Genomic DNA, 25,761 nt, shown 5'->3' with positions numbered 1-25,761 from the left:
CTGATATTTTAAAGAGATCTGAGTTTTTGACAGATGAATCATAACAAAATACAAAAGCATTAAATAAATAAAAATAATGAGCAATTCACAAAATAAAGCAAAGGAGCATTTGTATGTGTTAAAATAATTTAATTCTCCCTGTACATTTCTGTCCATGTAAGCCAACAGAAATCGATACACACTTTACAATATTTACCTGCTTTTACACATTCAAGTCAATTCAGATGGCAAAAGTAGAATTCAATCACTAGTGAAATGTTTAAAAAATATATATTAAACAAAAAAAATGCTTTTACAAGATAAAAAATAATCTTCCACAATGCAATAAATTGCAGATCACTGAAATTTTAACTTTTTAGATGATTTCAGTTCAGTTTTTTGGTTTCAAAATCCAGAGATAGTTAAAAAAAAAAAAGTGTTGGCAGAATTTCTATCTGTTTTTACGTTTTTCCTTCTTGCTTCGACTACTTGTTACACTGTTTAAAGACGATGATGATGGTGGGGCTCTTGCATGACCTGTGGCCTTTAGATGGTCAAAAAGTTTATTCCGAGATGGAAATTCACTATGGCAGGTTGTACAGCTGATAAGAACATCACTCTAAGAAGGGGGGAAAAGTTATAAATAAAAGCAAGCATTATCATCTAGAAGTAGTGTTTTATGTTTTAATGTGAAGATTAAGCATCAAACAACTGCAAAATAAAGATGTTTTAACAAAATGGACAACTACCAAAACAGGCTCAACAAAGGCAGCATTAACCAACACCATTAACTTTAAGGGTCCTGCGACTTTCAATAGCATGTGTCCCATGACTAGAATACAGGAAAAGTTTGTGCTTCACAATTAATCTTCAGAATTTAACACATGTAGTTCTTATCACCAAGGCTTCAGATTGCAAAGTAATGGAGAACAGAATAGTAACTGTTCTTCTAGTACAGTCTAACATTTCCAATGTGCTTCTTTTTACTTAAAGAAAAACTGAGAGTCGTGTATACACAAACAACATCCATCAAGCAGAACTGTTGATGGATCCACACCATTGCAGGTTCTACAGGGAAGGGCTCCCCGAACACACATTTACACCGCTAGAACATTATATTGCTTAAAGAAGGTCTACTAAAGAGATGTGAAAATGATTTTGACCTACCACTATCTGTGGTTCAGCAGGTACTTTGATAGATTTTTTCATATCTTTGGTTTTCTTTCCTTTGGGTTTAGGAACACTGGAAAATAAATTAAAGAATTCAGCGTAATCCAAAAATAATGTACCCTTTTTAATAGTCACCTTGCTCCCAAGAACATTCAAAATAGTGAAATGCACTTTAAAGGCTAATTGATTAATTTAATGGCTAATTTAATTAATCTTCATATCTCAAATGAAGAGAACAACTTTAGGAATCAAACTAAATGTGACATAAAAATTAAATCAAATTTGGCACCAAAAATTAAGGAATTTTTTTAAAATGATTGAAAAAGCTAAAACAAGACCCCTAAAATACCTCTAAACATTTATACAGTGTGCTATTATAAAAAGCAAAGCACTTACTACTCCATTTATTGAAGCAAAACCATCTTCATAACCAACCAGTAATAACCACAAATCATCTATGGCATTAAGTGTGGTTCTAGTCTGATAAACATTTCAACAGTTCCACGGAGAAATGAAAAAAATAAAGACTCTATAATGCATTTTTTCATAAAATTGAATTTGCTCAACGTAAGGAATTTACTTTTACTAAAAAATTATGTGCTTTCTTCTGAGCTGGTGGGTGTTCCCCCCTCATGTACCCTTTAAATCAGAAACTGCCAGCAAGTGTAGTCATGTTCCTCCTATTCTGCTTGAACTCTTCAACATTCTCTACTCAATCTCCTACGTGAACTTTAATTTTTCTTTTATACTTTCCATCATTTGTGCTAACCAAATTCACAGGGTAAAAATCCTGCAACTACATTTATAAAGCAGATAGGATGGGTTATAATGAATAAGTTATGATAATGCTTCCAAGCACTTCCTGGGTATACTATCCTTCAAGCAAAAACCAAGGGTCTGTATTGAGTTATATGGCCTACACATTTAAAAAATGCAGATTAGGAGTATAATTCAACATTATGCAGTATTCAGCAAGCTATGAAAGCATCAAGAAAAGGACACAATGGCATAAAAGGCAACAAGTTATATACTAATTTACAAAATATCACAGATACGTCACAAATATGCCTAAGAAAATTGAGGATAATATTCTTGGCAAACAGTCTGTCATATTATGAAAGACAGCTACTCTATGAAGATAATATCTAAGACATTTTTTTAAAAAATAGTACACACACACATTTTGTAATGAAGCTAGGTAGCCCCAGTGTCTGCACCACTACAGAGAAGCAGCAGAGGGGCCCAGCAGAGACGCACTGGACGTCACGACAGCAGGAGTGGGGGAGGGGTGGGGGTGGGACGTGTGATGTATTCATCTCACCCCTGCCATTCCTCAGCAGTGAAGATGTCACTTCAATTCTCTGAATATTTTTCTCATATCGGTAAAATGTGAAAATTGAACTAAATCAGTGGTTGCCCAAGTCTGAGAACCCTTTCTCCTCCCCAAATGAATTCTCATGTAGAAAGTAACATGGAAAGCAAATGAAAAAACTTTAGCTCTAGCTGAAGGAAGGGTTCAAGGGCCCACAACCCCACCTCTTGGCCTACCCCTTGTGCCTGCCAAGCAGCACAAAGCACCCTAACAGAACACTTGGGCCCCATGGAGCTAGATGACCTGGGTGCCTTCAAGGGGTCAGGCAGACAGGAATTAAACGCCAGCTTTTCTACTTACCAGCTTTTGTCCTTGAACAAGTCACTTAAGCTGAGATTCAGTTTCCCCATTTGTAAAATGGGAACATGAGAGTGAAATAAACATGAATCTCCCCTATCAGGCTTCTACTTGCCAAAGTTCTTCATAGCTTTGACATTACCAGTTTGTGTAGTTCTTTGTCATCCTTTTTAATAGCCAGAGCCCTACTGTCAGCCTCAGCCTTGTCTGTTTCCCTCCTTCACACTACTTAAATTCCTGAAACCACTAAGTATACTCCACCAGCCCACCACTGTTGCTCCAGTGTTGAGCATTTTCAACTCATGCTCCACTTTACTCAATCACTTTCAGTCTTTTTCATGGTCCTATAATGACAGGAACCTGAGGCTACTTATTGTTCAGATCGTTCCTCACGGAACAAGAAATGATTTTCTATTCTAGAAGAACAGAGGAGGATGGGGACAAGCAAGTCAGGGAAGAAGAGGACAAGGACTGGCTATCTCCCAAGTGAGACCTTCCCCTAGCCCACCACCATGGCCTTGTGCAGCCCAGAAGTCCAGCGCTCCTTCGAGCAGGAAGGCCCCAAGCTGCTCACGTGTGTCCTGACAACACAGTGGTGCCGATATAGGCTGCCTGTGCTGAGCATGGAGATGTGGTTAGTGATGCTCCAGGGGGTGGGGCTGAAAAAGAGGCTCAGCAGGAGCCTTGCTCTCATGAGAGTGTTGAGAATTACTGATCCAGGACAAAATAAGAACCATGGCAGGATAAGGTAACAAAAATGGGACCAAAGTGACTTCTTTCTGATTTTGGCCATGTTGCTGAAATATCCGTGGGCACAAGCTTTTAGCATTCTCTTCTCAACATGCTTCATCTAAATACATATGCGTGTGTGTATGTCTGTACAGACATACAGACAGACCTATCTCACTTGGTCAGTCATGGAAAAGGAGATTTTACTTGATATATGAAAAGCTATCATTACTATCAATATTAAGTAATTATAAAACATGCAATTCTGACTTACGTTTTAGCTTCACTTTTTGGATCATCATGTGGTTCGATGGTCTCTGTGACATTAACATTTTCTTGGGAACCATTTTCCAATTCTTTGGCATTATCTTGATTTAAGTTAGTATCTTTTGGATCAATCTTTACTCCTTCTCCAGTTCCATTTTCATTGAAGTTGTCATCATAATTCTAGGTAATAAAACACAGATGCCATTATAAATAAGTGCCATAATAATACTGACATGTTACGCTGCCATGATAGTTAATAAACAACGATAATGCCTTGCACACTCCAGTAGGAGTGTATTGTTAGGGAACAGAAGAGAGAAGCTGGTAAATTAAGAACATGGATGCTCATCATAGAGATACTAAATTAGAGAAAAACTGGAAACAATCCAAATGTTCAATAAGTGAATGGCTGAATATATGAAGGAAAATTTTGAAGTGCTTAAAAATCATGTTCCCAAATGTATTAGTCAATTACGTAAAAAAAAAAATACAAGTTATTAGCAAAAATAAAAGACATAAAATTATATATATAGTCGAATCACAATTTAATTCAATATTAAGTAATCTCTATAGGTAGAATTAACGATGATTTTTATACTTTTATCTTCCAAATGATCAGCAATGAGCAACTATTACTTCTACAGTTAGGAAAAAGAAAAACAGCAAACAGGCATTATAAAAGAAAGATGCCTGGCAAATACATTTTTACTCAGTTCAACTGTATGATTTTGTGTGACATTTTGCCACATTATGTGTGCTCTTTCTCTCCCTATAACCCCCTTCTCTTTCTCAACACAAACTTTTTTCCCCTGAACTATCTGGAAGTAAGCTGCAGGCAGATATGAGTCTTGCCAGGTACATCTAAGAACAAAAACATTCTCTGACAGATACACAATATTCACTCGATACTCAAGAGTTTAACACTGTTATCTTTTACACAATCCTCACTGAAATTTATTAATACCAATTGGTCCTTTTTCTGTAATCCCCAATAAGGATATAATGAAGGATCAGATGTGTTTTGTTGTCATATCTCTTTAAATGCCTTTATTCTAAAACAGTCCCACTTGTTTTTTCTTTCATGACAACTTGATGGCTATTTTGTAGCATGTCCCATAATTTGGCTTTGTCTGATTGTTCCCAAATGATTAAATTCAGGATAAACATTTCTAGTAATAATACTATTAAGGTAATGCTGGGAGGCAAAATGTCAGTTTGTCCCATATTTCAGTGATAATAATTTGGTTAGGGTGGTATTGCCAGATTTTTCTACTGTACCTTTTTCCTTTTTTAATGACTAAGTTATCGGCAGGGTGTGACTCTGAGACCGTGTGAATATCCTGCTGCCAATAACCATTCACCTGAGGAATCTGGCACCTATTGATGATTCTTGCTTAAACCATTTACTAATATTGGTGGCTTAAGAATAGTGATTTTCTACCTCTATTACTTGGTCCACTTGCATTTATACTAACTCATATTCTTTTGTAATAATAAAGTTTTCTCATCTCCTTTCTCCAACTCTTTTTTTAAACTCAGTATAGATACATATGAATTTTTTTAAACAATATCAATGTATGGAAATCTATCAACATTACTCCTTTTGATGATTCAAATTTTCCCAAATTGGCAGGCCCTGTAAACTGGGTCCTGAGTTCTTTTGACATATCCCCATCAGTTTTGGAGCACTTCCTTGGTTTTCAGCATAAGATGTTCTGGGCTCACCTTCCACCTTCCCAGTCTCCGCCCTGAAATCAGCCATTTTTCCAAGCAGCGTGTCTGCTTCCTTTTCGTGGGAAAGGGAACTTAGAAACTAAGATGTGTGCACTCAGTGTGCTTACTGCTAAAGGGTGTCCTACTTTTAGGTCCTCACCACACACACTGTTAACACACTAGTCTTTAAATCATGAGGTCAAACAAACATCTTCAATTCCAATCTAACACACAGCATTCTTCCTCCCTTTCCCTCAATCTATGTCTGTATTTCCCTTTTCCCACAAAGAGAATGTGGTTCCCAACATTAATATATTTATTCATCTGGTCTATTCTACAATACGCACAAAATCGTTTCATCAATACCACACCAGTACTACCAAAAACCTACTAAGTTCAAGATTTAATGCTTTTGCAGTTAATTTTATCTTTTGATTATATTCCATGGAAAGTATTCAGAGTTCTGTGTTCAAAAGTTACTTGAATTAATTCTTCTTTTTTGTCAGCCAGTCACTTGTTGTTTTACAGTATTAATTTGGGGGGAGTTTTCTTTTACTATCCTTTGGCTTATGCAATTGTTTTCGATTATACAAAAAACTTTCCCCGTCTTGACTTTCAAGATACTCAGTATTTGCTGGCTCCTGCTCTTTCACCTATCAGTACGTATCTCCACGCTGCCTTTCCCTTCAAAAAGAGCTTAGAAAATATCAAGAAAAGTGCTATATAAACTAGACCTACCTGATACAATCAGAAATCATAAACAAGAGGTATCATAAAGGCACACAGCTTTGGAGAGGAAAAAATGGGTGGTCATTTGAAGCATTTTTGTCAGTAAGAAAATACTAATATATGTGTTTATGTTGCAATCAATAGAACCTATCCCTATCCTCCACAAAGTGAGGTAAGACAGGCATGGGTTAAGTATAAATCCCTCTCCATTTTATTTAGTCCTTATTCTAGTGGTACTGACAAACACAAAGGAAAAGAGAAAGTGTTCTAGACTACTGATTATAAGGTGTTTGGATGGATGATAGTAAGAGTCAATGTGTAAAAGGAACATAGAATTTGCTATGTGGTTTTATAATTAAAGCAGAAAGTTCCAAATTACAATTTTAGCTCATGTGTCATGTATCATTTTTGAAACAGGAAACTGATAAAAATTATCAACTATATTATAACCATTTGAATAAATAAGCCAAATCTAGAGTTTTATAAAAAAAAAAATCATTGTTATCTAAATCTCCTTGAAAATATTTAATGCTTCATATAAGTTAATAACTAGATCACAAGCAAAAAGCACAAAACCAATGCTACTCTCTTTAGAGTCACCAAATAGCCTTAGTAAATCGGACATTTTGTTTTTTATAGGTTCAGAGACATCCATAGATTGTTACACAGGTGTAATATCATAATGCCATTTTATTTAAAAATAATCTTTAAGATAGAGATTGAATCTGGACTCCACCTGTGAAATATTTAAGCTAAACTTCTGAATAACAAATATTTTTTCAAGAATCACAACCATTATAAGTTTCTAACTAAATGTTCCTTTTGCAATATTTCATTTATCTTTTTGACAGAATAAACATATATACAATGACCAACCCCCAGATTTTCCTATTTCCAAATTTTAATTGTTGTCTTGACTTTTTTAAAAGCCCTGTCATGAGGTGTATTTGGATTTTAATATGGTCACTCAGTTAATTCATACCAGGGGAATTCTACATGCAAAATTCTTAAACATCCTGGCAATAGTAATTAAGTTGGTTATATATGCATAAGGAGAGAAAAGCACTACAAAAGGGAAATATTTTCAATTCCTTTTAATCTTACAATCAACATAAAAATATGGAGTGAAAGTCCCTCTCCTTAATACGGACTACACTGAATAAAGAAAAGTACTGCAACTTTACAGTTGGTATTTAATGGTAATAAAATCTTTTCAACATACCTGTGCTGGCTTCTGTTTCTTTTTTTTCTGTTTTTTAGAAAGCCTAAGAGCAAATATAAATCAAAATGTCAAATACTTGACTTTGTGAAGATTTACATAAATGAAAAGAAAAAAATACCGAAACACTAGTGATGCAAAAAGAAGTAAAATATTTAATATCATAAAGAATTAAAAGGAAAATAAAATATTCACATTGTCACTTAAGAGAATAATTAACAGAACAATGGTTGTGGTTCAATGGATAGTAATTAGCATATCAATTGCCTAAGTAAAAAACTGCTTTTAATATAGTCGTAACACATTCCACAAAAATTATATTTGCCATCATGTCTTTACCCTCTTTGCCACTATAACATTCCATTAACTAAAAGAGATGCAGAAAATATTAACAGGATAACTTCCTTAGGATAATACAGCATTTAAACGTAATCTCTAAATGTAATAAGTATATCTAGTGACATTTAAAGAAGTACTTTTGTTTTGGTGCATCTTCCATTTCTTCCTCAGAATCGTCATTCAATGGATTTTCATCAAATTGAGGTCCTGAAAAATTTTCTTCCTCCTCCTCCAACTGTTGTTTTAACAAGGCAACCATTTCCCGATGCTTCTTTGACTTCTCATGATTCTTCATGCTGAAAGAACAGTATGTTGGTAGCTGCACTATGATTAATTCATATTTGCCCAGATATGTTGCTGGATGATTGCGAACAAGTTGAAATTTACTTTTTTTCCATTAACTAAGCAAAATGTTAGTCATTTTATACAGAGAAACAGAATGCTGTGAAGATTCCTCAGGCATCGGAAGCTCCCATGCATTCCCTCTGCTTTCTCTGTCCTTTTATCTAACATACATTTTCTTCCTTTTTTAATTTTTGGCCAAATTCTCCATTTATTATTTTGATTTTTCTTTTTTTTTTTTTTTGAGACAGAGTCTTGCTCTGTTGCCCAGGCTAGAGTGAGTGCCGTGGTGTCAGCCTAGCTCACAGCAACCTCAAACTCCTGGGCTTAAGCAATCCTACTGCCTCAGCCTCCCGAGTAGCTGGGACTACAGGCATGCGCCACCATGCCCGGCTAATTTTTTTTTTATATATATATTTTTAGTTGGCCAGATCATTTCTTTCTATTTTTAGTAGAGACAGAGTCTCGCTCTTGCTCAGGCTGGTCTCGAACTCCTGACCTCGAGCGATCCTCCCGCCTCGGCCTCCCAGAGTGCTAGGATTACAGGCGTGAGCCACCGTGCCCGGCCTATTTTGATTTTTCAATTCTTAAAATGAAAGTCTTCTCTACTGTTTCCTTTCAATAACTAAGTATTTGCTAAATGCTTCTATGTCCCAGGCCATGCTACAGGTTTTGAGGGACCACTGGGAAATCACAAGACACACACTCCAACATTAAAAGGAAGACTCCCTGAACTAGAGAAACGGTGATCTGAGGGCTGGAAGTACAAAAGCAGTTTACCTCCTTCTGTGTTTTTCACCTTCTAAGGAGAGGTCTCCTTTCTCACTCCCACCACCCTAAATATAAGTTCAGACACATCTCTACCTCTCTGTCCAAAACTCTATAGGCAATGTCTCTTTCTGTATATCTATGGGCAACTAAATAACGTTTCACAAAATAGAGCTGACAACATAAGCTACCAGAGTTAGATCAACTAGGAAGTAGGAAACTTGTGTTACTATCTACTGTATTGCATCTGTTCGGATTTTTGGTATTCTAGTTTTGGCTGCTACTTTTCCTTCCCACTAAAATTCTCCTTTCTATCATCAAGCTCCCTTGGAGAAACTGGAACATCTGTATAAGAAAGTAAAAGCTCAAAAAAACGATGGGGACATGTCAAGTGGACAAAGGAGCTGCTTGAGGGAACTCTTCCAAATCAAATCTGGAAAAATTTGAGTGGGAAAAGGGCAGTAACGAATTATAAACATTGGAAAAAATTCATAAATTCATACAGGTAATAGATAAACAAATGGGTAAAAGGGGGGGCTCCTGCTTACAGCAGACGGCCAAGGGCTGACTGATAAATGTGGAAGGAGCACTGGGAGAGCATCATTCTGCAACCGTCTCAGTACAGACTGGTATAAGCTATAACCATCAATGGATGCTATAGCTACGAGGGAAATTTTTATCAGAAAATATCTGTATAGTTTCAAAGTGTCTCCTCACAGATTAAGCAAGCATGCTGCAAGGGAAAATTTGTTGCAAAGGAAAAAACACTAAATCTACAGTACAAAAACTGAAAGTCACCCTGATTGGATGGGCAAAATTACCACCATCAATGAGTGGCAGAAGGACTTTACACGCCTCCAGCTGTGAGCCCTTGAAAGCAACACAACATGCTCGTGCAGTATCCCACTTGGGGATGCGCAACCTGAATCTAATCATGAGGAAGGATATAAACTGAAAGTGAGAAGTATTCTAAGAAAAAAATATTTTAAAGTACTAGTATACTTCCAAAATGTAAATGGCATATACAATGAAGACAAGGGAAATGTTCCAGATTAAATGATACTAAATAGACAAGTAAATGTAACATGTGATCCTGGACTGGATTCTGTATTGAAGTGGGGAATGTGCTATACAGGATATTAATGAAGGATCAAATGACAAAATTGAAATATGAGCAGTAAACTAGATAAAATTACTGTATCAATGTTGTAATTTCCTAAAGGTGATAGCTATACTTTGGTTCTGTAAGAGAATATCCTTATTCTTAAACTTGCCTTCAAATTATTCAGAAAAAAACACTGTGTCGGGGTGTGTGTGTGTGTGTGTGTGTGTGTGTAGAGAGCATATGCAAATAGGGCAAAATATTAGCAACAGTTTGCTAAAGCAGGTATGCTATATTCCACTCTTGCGACTTTGTGTGACATTATTTCCAAATTAAAAAATAATTTTTAAAATCTCCTTCATTGTTGCATTTTCTTTTCTTGCTTATTTCTAACTTTCCTGCCTGTCTCTATACTTCTCTTACCCTCCATTGTCTCTCCCTTGGAGTGATAGGGTAATACTATTTATGTCTCCCACATCCCCGTTCTCAATTTGGTATCCTTTTTTCCTAACTGCACACATTGTTTTGCTGATTCTACTCTCATTTTCTCCCATGTTCTTTCTCCCTTCCTTTATAATGGTATCCTTTTTAATACTTCTCTCTGTGTGACTGTTCCCATAAGATAAAGAGCTTCCACTTCAGCAAACATACACTAGGCAGGACAAGTTAAAGTTCCTGGGTTGGCAGCAACTGCCTACACGGGACAGCGATGATTGGAAGTGAGTCTGACCCTAGCAATGGAGATGATTAGATGTGGTCTAGCCTCCTTGGACTATGTCTTCTTTGCCAAAACAAGCAACATTTCTTCCCGGATACAGTGTAAGTGTTTAAAAGGCAGCTATTACATAGGAACATTGGGATGAATGAGAATAGGTACAAAAGCCTTAACTGCTGGTACAAATATCTCTTCCTCCCACTCTGGCCAGGAACCCCTGAAGATGACTGTGGTTGCTGGTGGCTATCTGCTACCAGCATATTCTTTTCAAGACTTTCAAAGTGTTACACTTCACCTCAAAAGAAAAGGTGAGTTCAAAGATATTAAACTTACGCCTTTTCTGTCTTAAAAGATTTGTCACATGCCGGGCAGTATAGGTTTTCATGAAGCTCAGCATCCTCAGCCTCATCACTCTCTTTCCCTGTAAGTGGAAAGCCGATGGTAAGAATCCTGTTTGGTTAGAACGCAAATCTAAAATATGTTAATAATAAATTACATCTCTTTAGTAAGGATCTAAAGCTGGACATAAGTTAGAAACTACATTTTTGGATTTCTTTCCAAAAAACCAAATAATGCTATCAGAATTTGAGTTAAAAGTAGCACTGCATTACAAGGAAAGGCTTCCAAATAAATCACTTTACCTTTCAAGTTCTTTTTTTAAGTCTACTTAGAAGATGATTCAAAAATTTCTTAAAGTCCTGGTAAGCTAAGTTTAAAAAAGCAAATACCACTTTAATAGTTTTAAGATGAATCAGTTTTTTCAATAAAGTTTTGTTTTGTTTTGCTTTGTAGTTTACCTCCTGAGCACGATTTGGTCCAAATACATCTACAACTGTGATCTACTTTTAAATGCTTAAACTTACTTTACAACATTCCATCACCGTAAAACAGGCCATAAGACAGCATAGTACATGTAAAATTTAACATTATCTTCACAAACTTGAAATTCTTTGCACAATCTCATGTTTTTAAAGAAATAAACAAGTAAATTGATTTAGGATTTATTTTAGGACCAACAAAGATTCCAAGGTATCTCTTCCATATTCTACATTTTGGTTCTGTATAAGTGATGTTAATATCATTCAGAAAAGTAATCTCACTGAAATCATAAGTGACCAAAATATATCCTATCTAGTGTTAATGTTTAGTACATGGTGTTATTTTCCAATTACAGTATGTGTATACTTTCAATATATCATATACACAAAATAAACTTTAATCAAATAGTTAGCAACACTGGATTTGAAGTAAAAAAATCTGTATCTAAAAATGGTCACATGTTCTCAGGCACATCCCGTTGCTTCTTGGAGTCCTAGCTTCCTCATCAGTAAAATGGAGGTAATTCCATGAGCAAAACCTATATGTAAGGATCAAACACACAAACCTCTGTGAGGATCAAAGGAGATCCTAGATGTAATAAAACTCTGTGTAGACAGGCCACCTCATAGTTATAGAGTGCTTTATAATTTTCAAAGCACTTTTACATGTACTACTTCTGATTCATTAATAAAACATTTCATTTCCTAGTCATTTGGAATAAACAAAAATTTGCTATTTTACCATTTGGGCTACTAGTCTAAAAAAACCACATTTGTAGATAAGGTAAAATTGGGATTTACCTTATCTATGTTTAGATAATTCAATTTTATTCCTCATGGAAGAGCTAGAGATGGAGGTGAGGAATCAAGTACACAGCTAATATTCTCAAAAATGCCTAATCCTCACCTTTTAAGGTAGTCACAAACCTATGCTCTGATAGAGGCAGAGGGGAAAAAAACATTTCTGCACACTAACAGGAGACCCTCTATAAAGTGAGAGGAAAATTTATCTACAGACTCTCGCATAGTATCAGCAGTTTCTAGAAATAGTTACTATTAAAACTTGACCTACTGCGTAAATGGATTTTAACAGTCACATCTGTGAATACGCTCACGTGTCATATTGTGCAGCCAGAAGTACAAACCGTTTAAGACACATCAGCAAAGAGTTTCTTAATCAAATTACCTGAATTAGACTAGTCCAGCAGACTACCTTTGTTTGGCCTATACAACATTGTCTTTAATTTTAATTATTTGCCACATTTAAAAATTGAGATATGCCACATAAAAATCCAGATATCCAGCTTCACTTAAAAAAAAAAAAAAAAAGAAAGAAAGAAAATAAAGACTCTGGCATGATCCTGGCAACAACTGATTAGAACTCGGGTGTTCTTCTGATTTTTAGTTTCTCTCCTATTCCCTGTTGTCTTACACCTGGGCCCCTTTACTGGCACCAGCTGGCATCTGAGTGCACACTCCTACATACAACATTTATTTTCTAAAATTTCTTAATGTACGGAGAAAGTTACCATCCTGTCCATCCTTCAGTTCACGTTCCTCCATTTCATTTTCATCCGATCCATCTCCAAACTCCTTTTCATACCGCGCCTCCATCTCCCGGAGCTCCTTCTCCAAATCGGCCACGGTCATCCAACTCTGTTCTCTGTACTGCTCCGCCAGTCTACACACACAGCACAGTCTCATGCTGACACGTGTGTCTGCGCATGGTTTCCACTTAGGCTTATAATCCATCCCTCTAGAGACCTTCTTCCTCCCAAGCTGTCAATATTTACAAACTTAAAACCTCTGCTAAGTTACAACTGGGCAAAGTCACTTAAAACTGTTATGTGTCATGTGGATGACTTTAATTACTTTACTAGATAATGGGTTTTGAAATATGTAACTCTTAGCAACTTATTAAAGGTCCACAGGTGATTTTAAGTCATAGTGCCAAGTGAAGTATTAATTTTCAAAAGACAAGGAGCAGAATGGGTAGAATTTTTATGTGAATAGTTTTTAAAAGAATACCATAATGCTCTGGATTCAATGCTATTATGGTAACTCTTAACAACAAAGGGAAGGAAATGAACTGAGTATCTCAGAGTATACCGACAGAGGAGGTATAGCATGGTGGCTAAAGCAGGGTCTCTGGAGTCAGACTTCTTGGGTCTGAGTCCCGACTCTCTTACTAGCTCTGTGATCTTAGACCTGTCTGCCTCATTTCCTCAAAAGAGCATGGAGGATAAAAACAGAAGTTACTTCACAGAACTGCTGTGAGGAAAGCACTTAGAGACAAGGCCGTGCAAAGAGAGAGAATTCAACTAACATTAGATATTAATTAAAATTATTAAATTTTACAAAAGGCTAAAGGATCTCAAGTATAAAGCCCTCTAAAGGAAAACATCCAATTCAAAATAAAAACTTTTACACAGTAGATTAAAAAAATACTGTCCAATGTCAAGATTTTAGAAAGAAAAAAAGAAAGATGAAGCCAGGATGGTGACTGAAGCCAACATGAAAACGCCATGTCAGGATCTACCTACGCTTCCTTTGACCCCTACAATGTAAAAAGGACCAGCCCTGTATTACGTACTTTGCCTGCTTTAGCTTCTGTTGCCGTCTCATCTCTTCGGCTTTCCTGGCCTTCTCTGCATTCTGTTCTTCCACAAGTTTCCGATGTGCCTGCACTCTCTTATCTCTTTTACGAATGAAAGCTACCAGCTGCCGGACGAGCTCGTTCTTCTCTTTCCTTGCTTTGTCCCGAATCTTTTTGTTTTCTTTTTCCATGGCTCGTTTTTCCCAGCGGTTTGAAGCTTGTCGTGTATCATATTCTTCCTTCCAAGCAAAATTCTTTTGAGTGCAGAAACTCTGCCAATAAGCATAGAAAGGATGGACTACCTAGTGACAAAGAAAATAGGTAAAATTCTGAGCTTTTTATTTTTAGAAAGGCAGCAAATATTAGTGATACAAAACATCATATTTTTTTCTTATATATAACATTCCTATTAATCAATGGATAAGATAGCACTTTTAAGGTTTTCCAGAATAAATAACAGCCTAACCACTGAATGGAACGATCAATAAATAGGGAAAAGTAAAGAGACGAGGCTACAAGAGAGGTGAATGCTCCTTTAGGAAGAGAGAGAGAGAGAGAGAGACATGGGACAGGACCAAGAACTAGAACCAATTATTTTAAGATAAGGAAATGGGGAAAAGGCACAGTGATAAATGCTAATTATATAATAAAATGCAATGCATTTTTCTTTTACCGTATCATAGTCACTCTGGGAGTCTCCAAAGGTTGGGAAATCCTCGACATCCTCCTCTAACACAGATTCTAGTTCTTCCTTTGCAATCATTTCAAAAACATTACGATACACTGTATAAAAGCCCTAAAAAACAGTAACAAAAGCAAAGATTGTTAATACCTTTGTAGCCTAATCACAGGATAAGATCTAAAAATGTAAAATGAAAAACTTTAATGTTGAAGAATCACGGGACTAAGCTCTGTCACTGCAAATCCACTTAGGTTTCAATTGGAGGTTTTCATACATTGACAGTTTAAATATGAAAGCAACGAGGCCGGGTGCGGTGGCTCACGCCTGTAATCCTAGCACTCTGGGAGGCCGAGGTGGGCGGATCGTTTGAGCTCAGGAGTTCGAGACCAGCCTGAGCAAGAGCGAGACCCCATCTCTACTAAAAATAGAAAGAAATTATATGGACAGCTAAAAATATATATAGAAAAAAATTAGCCGGGCATGGTGGTGCATGCTTGTAGTCCCAGCTACTCGGGAGGCTGAGACAGGAGGATCGCTTGAGCCCAGGAGTTTGAGGTTGCTGTGAGCTAGGCTGACGCCACGGCACTCACTCTAGCCTGGGCAACAGAGTGAGACTCTGTCTCAAAAAAAAAATAAATAAAAAAAAAATAAATATGAAAGCAACGTAATTTCCAGTTTTCAGAAATGAATACTGCTTTACTTTCTACTGTAGAATAATCTAAAGAATTCTCTTTGTATTTGAGTCTCAATGCTTGATAAAAAATTAAAAGTGAGTTCATTTACCTTACCTTTTCATCATCTCCATAACCAGAATAACAGGTAACAGTGAAATAGCGAAGCAAATCTAAGCTGTCATCTTGATATTCTCCATCAAGCCCACCTTTAAGTAGGGCCTCTCTATGATTATCATACCTAAAACAAAAAATAATAATTTAGCATCATCAGTGAAGGCTAAATAAATAAGAATCCAAAAAGACTCCTTACTCCAAAACTGCCAAAATATTATCATACATGTCAATGCGTCCAATCCATGATCAAAAAATTTTAAGGAAATATCAACATGAAAAGTATTCGTAATTTTTCACAGAACTGCTGATTAAAACTCTGCCTACAACTTCTAATACATTATACAATACTGGCCAATATGAACAGGGAAATTTAAAAATGACTCTCCCAAAAAGGTAGTTGCATTTCCACAGAAAAGAAACATTACTAAAAAGGACAATACTGGACATAATTTGGTCTACAGAATAATTATACATTCATGATCTGGGAATTTACCAACATGCACTAGAACAAGACTCTTCCGATGCTTATATAAACTTAATATAGGAGCTTCACACACAATTACTACTCATAACAACTCTGCAAAAGTAGTTATAATCCCTGTTTGATATCACAAGAAATTGAAGCTCAGTAATATTAAATAACTTACTGCCTATAATCACAAAGCCAATAAGCAGCAAGGCCAGAATTCAACAGCAGGTCTCCTGCACTGCAGAGACCAGCCTCCCTGCACTGCATGGCACTGCCTCTGGGTAACAGGAGAGTCACTAGGCAGGAGCTTTAACTAAAAGACAAGCGAATCCTTGGGATGAGAAGACAACCTAAGATACAGAGAAGAGGCCAGACAAAAGGAGGTCAGGAAAGAATTTCTGAGAGGAAGGCAAAAACAATTCTAAGATCAGACCTCCAGATTCCTCAGGTACAAAAAAGTTTAGAATCCTCTCTCTGATTTTCTTATAAAAGACAATTTCTTAAGAATTTTTTTACAGCCTTTCTCTCAACAGCCACCTGTACTGTAGATCATTGAACACACAGACGACTTACATGGTAGCTCTTCATAACTGCAGGAACTTGCACAGTTATGTCAGAGCTTAAAACCTATTCCTTTGTAGCAAGAAGTTAATTGAGAATCTGAAAACTCAGAACTTCAAATATAGAAATTTTTGTTTGGACATTATATTAAATGATCAGAGCATCATCAGTAAAAGCATCTGTTACAGATGTAGAATAGAAGCTTAACTTAATTTCTTCATATAAAGTAGTTACCTGGAAATATTACAATTCTTATATTAAAACACTGTATGTGTCTTTAAGGACAAGTCAACATCTTTTCTATCTGATATTGATAAATTTATCACACATCAAAGGGACTTCATATAATGAAAAGTTATTTCAAGTATCAAAATTAAAATTATATAATATCATCAAACTTTGTTTCATCACCTATGAAATTTGAGAGTTGGAGTAATCATCTGTAAGGTTCCTTCTGATCCAAATATTGCATTTTACATGAGTAGGTAACAAATGCTTCAGAACATACCAAAAATCACTTAACAAATTAAAAAAAACAAACCTATATTGACAATTCCTCCCAACAACATAAACTAGGATGGGAAGAACAACTGATGCTCACCATGCTCTTTCCTGAGGGTCACTCAACACATCATAGGCTGCTTGGATTAATTTAAATTGTTCAGCTGCTTCTGCGGCATTATCTAGATTTTTATCTGTTAAAAAAGACAGAAATTTAGTCATCAAAAGTGTAGAGGACAAATCTAAATGAGACCTCTTCCATCATAATGCCATAAATAGACAAGGAGTGCACAGAACAAAGAAAAACAACTAGAGAAAAGCAAAGAGACCCTGCATGATAGCCAAAAATCAGGATATATTATACGCATCTACCTAAGTAAAAATTTCAGGCTTTTCTCTAAGCCTTGGTATTACACTGAACATTCAATCTGCATATATCCACAAATGGAAAACCCTGAGTAGTGCACAATTCTTTTATAAGGAGCAAAATAAATAAAATCAGTTATAGAAAGACTTATGTAATGTTCGATTACATTTAGTGCTCACATTGTCTTTGTTTTTCTTTCTTATCGATATATGTTGAAATAAATCTCATAAAGTTTAAAAAATATACAATAATTATTCTTTCCTTAGTTGTGCTTCCTTAGCCATGGAATTCAGAAAGCATCTTTGCTTCAAGGTAGCAGCCAGCTTCCAAGACAGTACCCTGCCTCCAGTCATTCACACCCTTGTGTAGTCCCCCAGGTCAGCACGGTTAGCCTGCACGACCACCAGCACATGGTAGAAATAATGGTATGTCACTTCTGAGATGAGATTATGTAAGACTGCAGTTTCCATCTTGGGCTTTTCCTCTCTCTCGTGTCACTCTGGGAGTGGCCTGCTGCCACAGCATGAAGAATTCAGGCAACCTATGGAGAAGCTCACATAGTAAAGAATGGAAGCCTTGGCCCACAGCCAGCAGGAACTGACGCCTGCCAACAACCCTGTGAGCAAGCTGGAAAGCAGGTTCTCCCAGACTATGAGATACAACCTCATGAGAAACTCCGAGCCAAAACCACTCAGCCAAGCCATTCCCAGAGTCTGATCCTTAGAAACTATAGCAGTCTATATAATGAATACATGCTTGCTGTTTTTGTTGTTTTAAGCCCTGAGGTTCTGGTAATTTGTTACAAAGCAATACATAACTAATACATTCAGAAAGTAAAATCTTTTGAATCTACTATGAAGCACAACAAAATTCTTTAAGCATCAGCTCTATACCTGCCTTCTAAGAGGTTAGAAGAAAATATGATGATAGAAATATATTCCCTACAAATAGTTTTGCAGCCTTAGAACATGGCTCCCAATGGCTTCCTGCTGCCTCTTCTCAGATGCCATCATGCTGATCCCAAGTCTTTCAGGTGGCCTTCAGCTCAACAACTAACACTAACAATACCCTCACAAGAGCAGAAATTTGCCACAGCTATTTTTGCTGAGATGCTTTAACACAAAACTTTTAGATATTATTTTAGAATCATCATCTCCTGGAACTGAAAGAAACCTTATATTAAGGGAAAAAAATCTCCATCCCTGTAGCCTAGTTGTATATGAGAAGTAATACAACATGAGTCTAATTCCCCGTCCACAGTACAGCTCATATGAAGATAGCCAATGGGTCATCCTCTAGTCCACCTCTTCTGTGCACTGAATACTCCCATTTCTTATGGCACACTATAATCCTCTATTTCTGTTACAAAATGGTCAAAAATAGGCACCGAAAATGAAAGAATCATTCATTATTTCCTTTTCTTCACATTTTAATCACTCTAATTACATTAGCTCTTAAGAGCAGCATATTAAGTTATACTGAATAGTTGACAAAGTTTCAAGTATTTTTTGTATTCATTGCTGACAAGCCAATTATTAACTCTATGATACTTTTAAAAACTCAAATATAGGACTTAATCCATGCTGTGGCGGACACTCTAGGTTATTAGATCATCCAATACCCCCTCCTCCTTTTCTGCTGTAGTGTCTAATATAGAGGCTGAATATCCTAAGATACTTGCTTACGCAGCCTCCCTTGTTGCCAAGAATGGTCACGTGACACAGCTCTGACCAGTGAGATGAAAGCAGAAGTGTACTGATGTATTTCCTTCTTCCTTTCTTATTGTCTAGTATGTGGATGTGATGGCTGGAGCTGCAGCAGTCATCCTGAGACCATGAGGGAAAAGCCAAGAGATTCGAAGTGACTTTAGTCCTGAAATTACTGAGCCAATGAAATAATGCTAGCTAGCACACCTCCAAGACCTCTTGTGGTGAGAAAAATAAACTCGTTATTTAAGTCATTGTGGTTAAGTTTTCTGTTTATTTTCAACTAATACTAGCAATTACAACTTTTTGTGACCCTTTTGCAATTGGGTTCCAGGTAGTATAGGATACATAATACTCTGTTACAATTATTTTAGATTGCAATTATCACATTATAATAGATACTACTAGTTGCTTACCAATATCTACTCTCTTCTTCCTAACAAACCCTAATTTTGTTCACAGTGGCAATGTACTCACTTAAAAAATTCACACCCTCAGACTCTTGAATTTGGAGTTACCAGGTGACCAGTTTTAGCCAACCAGTTGTAAACAAAAATCTAAGTGAGGCTTCCCAAGAAAGACATTGTTTTCCTGATGAAAAGGGATAGGTTTGGGTGGCACTCATAGTGTGCTGTGCCCTTAACCCATCTGCCCTGTCCTGTCCAAAGCCAGGCATAATGCTTACAGGTGGAGCCATTTCTCAATTATGAAGATTGTGGCAGAGACTGCTGGTTCATCCTCAAAGTCTACTCTCCTCTTCTTCCAGTAACAACTAAATCCTAATTTTATGGTGGGCACCTGGTACCTGAAATAAAGGCTCCCATTTCTCAGCCTCCCTTGAAGCTTATGTGTGACCACATGACTAAGCTCTGCTCAATAAAATCTCTAAAGGCCAGACGCAGTGGCTCATGCCTATAATCCTAGCACTTTGGGAAGCCGAAGTGGGAGGATCTCTTGAGGCCTGGAGTTCAAAACCAGCCTGGGCAATATAGCAAGACCCCATCTCTACAAAAAATTTTAAAAAATTAAGAAATTAGCTGGGCATGGTGGCATGTGCCTCTAGTCCCAGCCACTCAGGAGGCTGAGGCAGGAGGATCACTTGAGCTCAGAAGTTCAAGGCTTTAGCAAGCTATGATCATGCCACTGTATTCCAGCCTGGATGACAGAGTAAGACCATATCACAAAACAAACAACAACAACAAAAAAAAATCTGTATTCTATGGCAGCTGTAAAGATTCTTCTTTAAAAGGCAACTAGCACTAACTGCCACCTTGGACAATAAATAAGGGCCCCACCTGAGAGCTGTTGGGCCTCATGGAAGAGATCTGATATCCTAGGCCTCACCTGCCTATCTGCACTGCTATGTGAGAGAACAATTAACCACTGTCTTTGAGGCTTAACTGCTTACACCTGATGCAAGGACTCAAACCATATGGCCAGGATGACAAAGCAGGTCTTTGATGGCTTTATTAAGCAGCTAGAGCTACCAGGACAGGCCACCTCTGAATTCTCACTATGTGAGAGAAATAGCACTATTTGGATTAGCCGCTATAGCCAGCTTCCCATCACATGCAGCTGCACGCAATCCCAATACCCCTGTCAAGGTGAGAGTCCAGCTGTAAAGAATTCTGATTCCTACATCTTCAACAAAGCATTAATAAATAGGTTCAAGTGGAAAAGGATAAGGACAAAGCCCTGTGACATTCTGGTGTTTTCCAACAGTCAACTGAATATTCATCAAGTACACCTCAAGCAGGGCTTGACTTCACTAAACAACTACAGCATCATCAACCTCACCAGCCTATACTTCTTTTCATGCTTTCTAGGAAAATGGGAGAAACTTTCAGTTTCAAAAATGTTTGTCAGATAAAAAAAAAAAAAACACAGTCCAAACTAAATGACCTAGAAGTAGCAAAAGTCAGCAACTGAATCTTCCTACATAAAACAAAAGAGGTGACTGTTGGTGGGAGGGCCTTTTTTCCTTTTAATCAGTACTGTACCTTTTGGTCCTGTTCCTTCCCACTTTCTTCTTTCCTCCCCCAAAGAAGTTTAGAAAAAGCTAAAGCTTTTAAACACATAAAATCCGTTAATGTACCATCTGAAAAATAAGGTCTAATCTCTTACTAGAGCTGCTTTCTGAAATAATTTTTCCAATCTAACATATGGCTGATTTCACTTAAATGCACCTGACCTAGTTGACTATAAGGCTGAACTGAGATCTAAAAGCAATAATAGATCAAAAAGCATTAAAAAAAGAAAAGTCTGCATTTATTATTACCCAAATCCAAAAGCCATGGGTATTGCAAATCCTGTCATTAAATTTTAAAAGGTATTCTCACACTATTCTTTGTGCTTTTCTCCTGACATACTCAAGCACTCTTCTGCTCCCTCCTAAACCTGCTTACAGTGCCTTCTGGAAAATTTCATGAGCCGTGACTTCTAAGCCCTAGCCTTCAGTAAAGTCAGGCTCCCCCAAAACATCATTCCCTGCAGATCTCTCGGTTCCTCTGGCCACTGTCCTTCTACCGCAGGTCTGGTGGAGGAGCTGGCACCCATCTGCTCACCCGCACATAAAAAGTAGCAATCCTTCAAGATTCAGCTCATCTGACCACTCCTTCTTCCCTTCCTTCTTATTGTCTGCCCGTCTCCCAGCCACTCCCCCTGACTCACTGAAAATTTTGGCACCTGGCTCATAGTTTCCATCCCCAGAACCTGGCTAATTTCAACGTTTCCTGACCTCCTGGCCTCCCTATCTTAAGTATTGCCCTCTCCAATCCATTCTCCCCACTACAGCCAGAGAAATAAAAGCACAAATCTATCATTTCCCCTGCTTCCAACTCCTCAATGGCTTCCCAAAGCCCTCAGGTTATGATCCTAATCCAGTTTACCACACCCTTCATGACCTGGTCTGCTGAGCTGGTCATGCTCATCTCTTTCCCATGTCTTCTACATCCCTCTACCTGTATTCCCTGTAATCTTGCTTTAGGTCTCAAGCTAGATGTCACTTCTTCAGGGACTCATTTCCTGGACGGCTCTCCCCATCTCTCCTATCCACACATAAACCTAGTCCAGGTTGGGTACATGTGCTCATAAGCATCCTGTATTTGCACCCCTCATTCAGCCCTTCTCTCACTGGATTGAAACTGCCCGTTTTCCTTCCTCTGTCTCCCCACAGACTACTCGTGCCATCAGGGCAGGGACCATTCCTGCCTTGCTCACATAGCAAAGTGCTTGGGGAACAGCTATCAGATGAACTCTTGAAAGCATGCCCTTCACAAGGAGTGACCTCACTAGGCAGGGCTGCTGACCCTATTGGAAATTATTCTCCGTCCCTCAGTAAAAGAAATAGTAGATGTACAATTATTACATGTCAATTGGAAATACAATTTTTAAAAGGGAAAAAAGAAATAAAGGTAATGTCTTTCCTTTTTTTAATACCACAAAAAACAGACAGCCTTTCTATTTGAAAGAAACATTATTCTTTGAGGCAAAGTTTAAACCCAGAAATATCTAACATAATTGCATATAGAATGAAATTAAACATTTGTTGAGTGACAGACTTAACAAATTATGAACCAGCAAAACATATCAAAATTATGCGTTACCAGGGAGAGTACTGATCCCTTAAGTACACAGGCATTTTCAAACCAAAAGATATTTAAGATGCCATAAATTATGATGATAACCAGAGAAGATATTTACATTCAGTTTCTAACAGGTTTGGTTTCAAAGTAGTTAACTGATATATTTGATACATATACATATAACTACTTATATATGTTATACAATATACAGTTACACATAACTGATATTATATTAACATACTATTTGCATACTTCTTCCTAGAACTGATTTCTAATTAATCACCAAATCTGGCAATTTTCCCTTCATAACATCTTTTCCACTCCGGCTTTTCCCTTCCCACTGATCCTGAGCCTGGCTTGGGCCCTTGCCTGTCCACCAGGATGGAGTCTCCCGCCCTATTTAACCCCTCAGTTGCCTTTATAGTACCCTCCCAAAAAAGCTTAATAAAACCAGTCACTCTCCATTATTGGCAAAACAAATTTCACAGTCCTTAGCCTAACATTCAAGATTAAAATACAATCTGATTTTGGACTACTCTTCAAAAAATTACATATGTTTTTGGTCCAGCATAATTCTCTGGCTCACCCTTTCCCAGCCAAAAAGTCAGGGAATTCCTAACTTCCTCCTAGTTCCTAACTTGCCTCCTACACTATTTTTGCACCATTTTGGATTTATTAATTTTAGCTACATCTTCCAACTTCCTGCTACAATGAACATTTAGCTCATTTACTTCTGCCCTTTCAATGTATTTATAATCACATTTTTTTGTGTGTGCCTGTGTTGGTAATTATTATAACTTTAAGTAACAGATGCATAACTCTATCTCTTGCTCCACCAGCCATAGCCATTCCCTTCTGACTTTGGGTCCCTACCCTTTTCTTCAGCTGTTCTCCCAGTCCATATTTTTCAGACGTCTAATAAAAACCGCCTTTAATCAAACTGTGCCCTGGAACATCTTTTGACCACCACTGCATTTCCTCATACTGCTGAGTTCACTTTTCTAAACTGCATTGCTCCAGGATCTAGTCCAAGCTCCTGTGAAGGGGAAGCCTCACTGTCTCTCAGTACACAGTGCTAACTCCCTCCCTGAATCCCTGGGGCATTATTAGTTGTTCTACTGATCCAACTGCCAGTTATGTACATTGTGCTATTTTGTTCACAGATGTATTTTAACTTAGTGTGTATAAGGCATGTTTTCCTAACAAGGCTCTGAGGTCTCTGTCTTAGCATTTTAGAATCGACACACCAGCACAGTGTAGTGACTTGCATGTGTTAGACACTCTATAACCTTGTTTACTGATTAATGCTAATGTGAAAGCCTCTTGTAAATCTCAAAAAGCTGAGAGTCAACTCCTGTCTCAGTTTCCCAGTCTGGAAGATCAGATTACCTCCTAAAAGTCACAACAGGCCTGGATTACAACCAAATGAAACATCCGAAGCATACTTCTCAGTAAACATATAAACTTCGCTAGGAAAGACAACTATTAATAACTGAAACCCTGCATCTGGCAGAGTCAGGTCCAAAGTGAAGGAAGTACAGTGTCTGCTTAACCAAACTACTAACGGGGGGGTCGGGGGGAGGCATTCCTATTTAAAAGACTTTTTAATGGTCCCCTTGCCTTAATTTCAGTAAAAAAGGAGCCATAAATTAGGTTTAAGTAGTTGGGATTCCACGACGAAGTGAAGGGCAGCCGAGGAAAAGCCAAGGAAGCCGAGCTGCACGGGACTGCAAGGAAAGGGCATGTCTGGGGCAGGACAGAGCCACGAGCCCCGACTCCTCCCTCGGCGGTGCCTGCGGCAGGAGCAGGTGAGCTCGCTGGGGTGCCGGGCCGGGGGGCTGAGTCCATTGAGGGGTGGGCAGCCGGCGCCCGGGCCCCGGCCAGAGGACAGTTACGAGCCGGTAGGTCGCGGCTCGGCCAGCTCCCGGAGTCAGCCCAGGGAGAGGGGTGCGACAGGGCGCGGAGGCTGGGCTTTCCGAGGGGCCGCGACGGTTGCGGGTTAGTTACCTACCCGGGTGCCATTTCAGGGCCAGCTTCCGATAGGCCTTCTTCAGCTCCTCCTCGCTGGCGTCGCGCCGCACCCCCAGCGCCTCGTAGTGACACTTCATCTCCCGGCCGGGCAGGGGGCCGGGGCCCGGGGCGGGGCCGGGGCCCGGGCCCGGCCCGAAACGGCGGCGGCGGCGGCGCTGGCCCTCTTCTCCTTCGGCGGGAGCCCGCCGCCCGCACCTGGCCAGCCAGCGAGCGCGGCGGCGGCGGCGGCGGCAGCGACAGCGGCGCGCGGCGGAGGAGGCGCGCGGCGGCGACAGACGACGCGGGCTGCGGCACGCGGGAGCGCGGAGGGGGCGGCGCCGGCGGCCGCGGCTCCGCATGGGCCAGGGGGTGGGCTCAGTTCCGGAACCAGCCGCGTGGGAGGGAGGCGGAGCCACGGCGGGGTGAGAGGCCGGGCCGCGCAGGAGGGGGGTGGGGCCGCGGCAGGTGGGAGGCGGGGCCGCGGCGGGATGGGAGGCGGGGCCTCAGTTGATAGGAGGCGGGGCCCCGGCGGTGTCATTGTGAGGGGTACAGAAGGCGATCAGAATGAAGTGGCACCTCTGGGTAGCCGACCTAGGGCTGAAGCGGGAAATAGCAGCTGGGATGGGAGAGGATTCTGGAAAATACCTGATTACAATTTCTCAGTGGAGCCGAAGGCAATTCAGACTCCAAGTAATCATCAGGTGGTTGGCTCAGGCCTCAAATAATAAATGGTAGAATTCGGCTGGACTGAACACCTAAGTTTTTGATCTCTTTTCAATTCTCTTCAGCTGCCACTTAATAAAATCTGATATTGCTCATGAGCAATATGCATGAAGATGACAGTAAATAAGATTAAATTGAAACAATTTAAGAGGGAAGCATCAACATATTTTAAGATAACAAGCCATAAGCCTTTCCACCGATATGGATTAAATTGT

General features: G+C 38.7%; 1 protein-coding gene across 2 annotated transcripts; it reads right to left on the bottom strand.

Moving 5' to 3' along the window:
• Positions 1–278: 278 nt before the first annotated feature.
• On the bottom strand, positions 279–25,032 carry DNAJC21 (DnaJ heat shock protein family (Hsp40) member C21). Of its 2 annotated transcripts, none has more exons than XM_069492092.1 (12): positions 24,825–25,032; positions 17,257–17,350; positions 15,626–15,749; positions 14,829–14,951; positions 14,153–14,457; positions 13,089–13,240; positions 11,075–11,162; positions 7,952–8,110; positions 7,479–7,521; positions 3,822–3,994; positions 1,147–1,222; positions 279–598 (listed from the first exon to the last, which is right to left on the bottom strand). In XM_069492092.1, the coding sequence occupies exons 1-12, from the start codon at positions 24,919–24,921 to the stop codon at positions 431–433; spliced, it is 1,602 nt and encodes a 533-aa protein (XP_069348193.1). In that variant the 5' UTR covers positions 24,922–25,032; the 3' UTR covers positions 279–430. The 2 variants fall into 2 exon arrangements, with proteins under 2 accessions (XP_069348193.1, XP_069348194.1); XM_069492093.1 differs by having other exon boundaries at positions 1,150–1,222.
• Between the last annotated feature and the right edge of the window lie 729 nt (positions 25,033–25,761).

The sequence above is a fragment of the Eulemur rufifrons genome, chromosome 17, assembly GCF_041146395.1.
Source record: "Eulemur rufifrons isolate Redbay chromosome 17, OSU_ERuf_1, whole genome shotgun sequence".
Lineage (NCBI taxonomy): Eukaryota > Metazoa > Chordata > Mammalia > Primates > Lemuridae > Eulemur > Eulemur rufifrons.
Note: the sequence above shows the minus strand (reverse complement) of the source record. Positions and strands in the feature narration are given on the sequence as shown.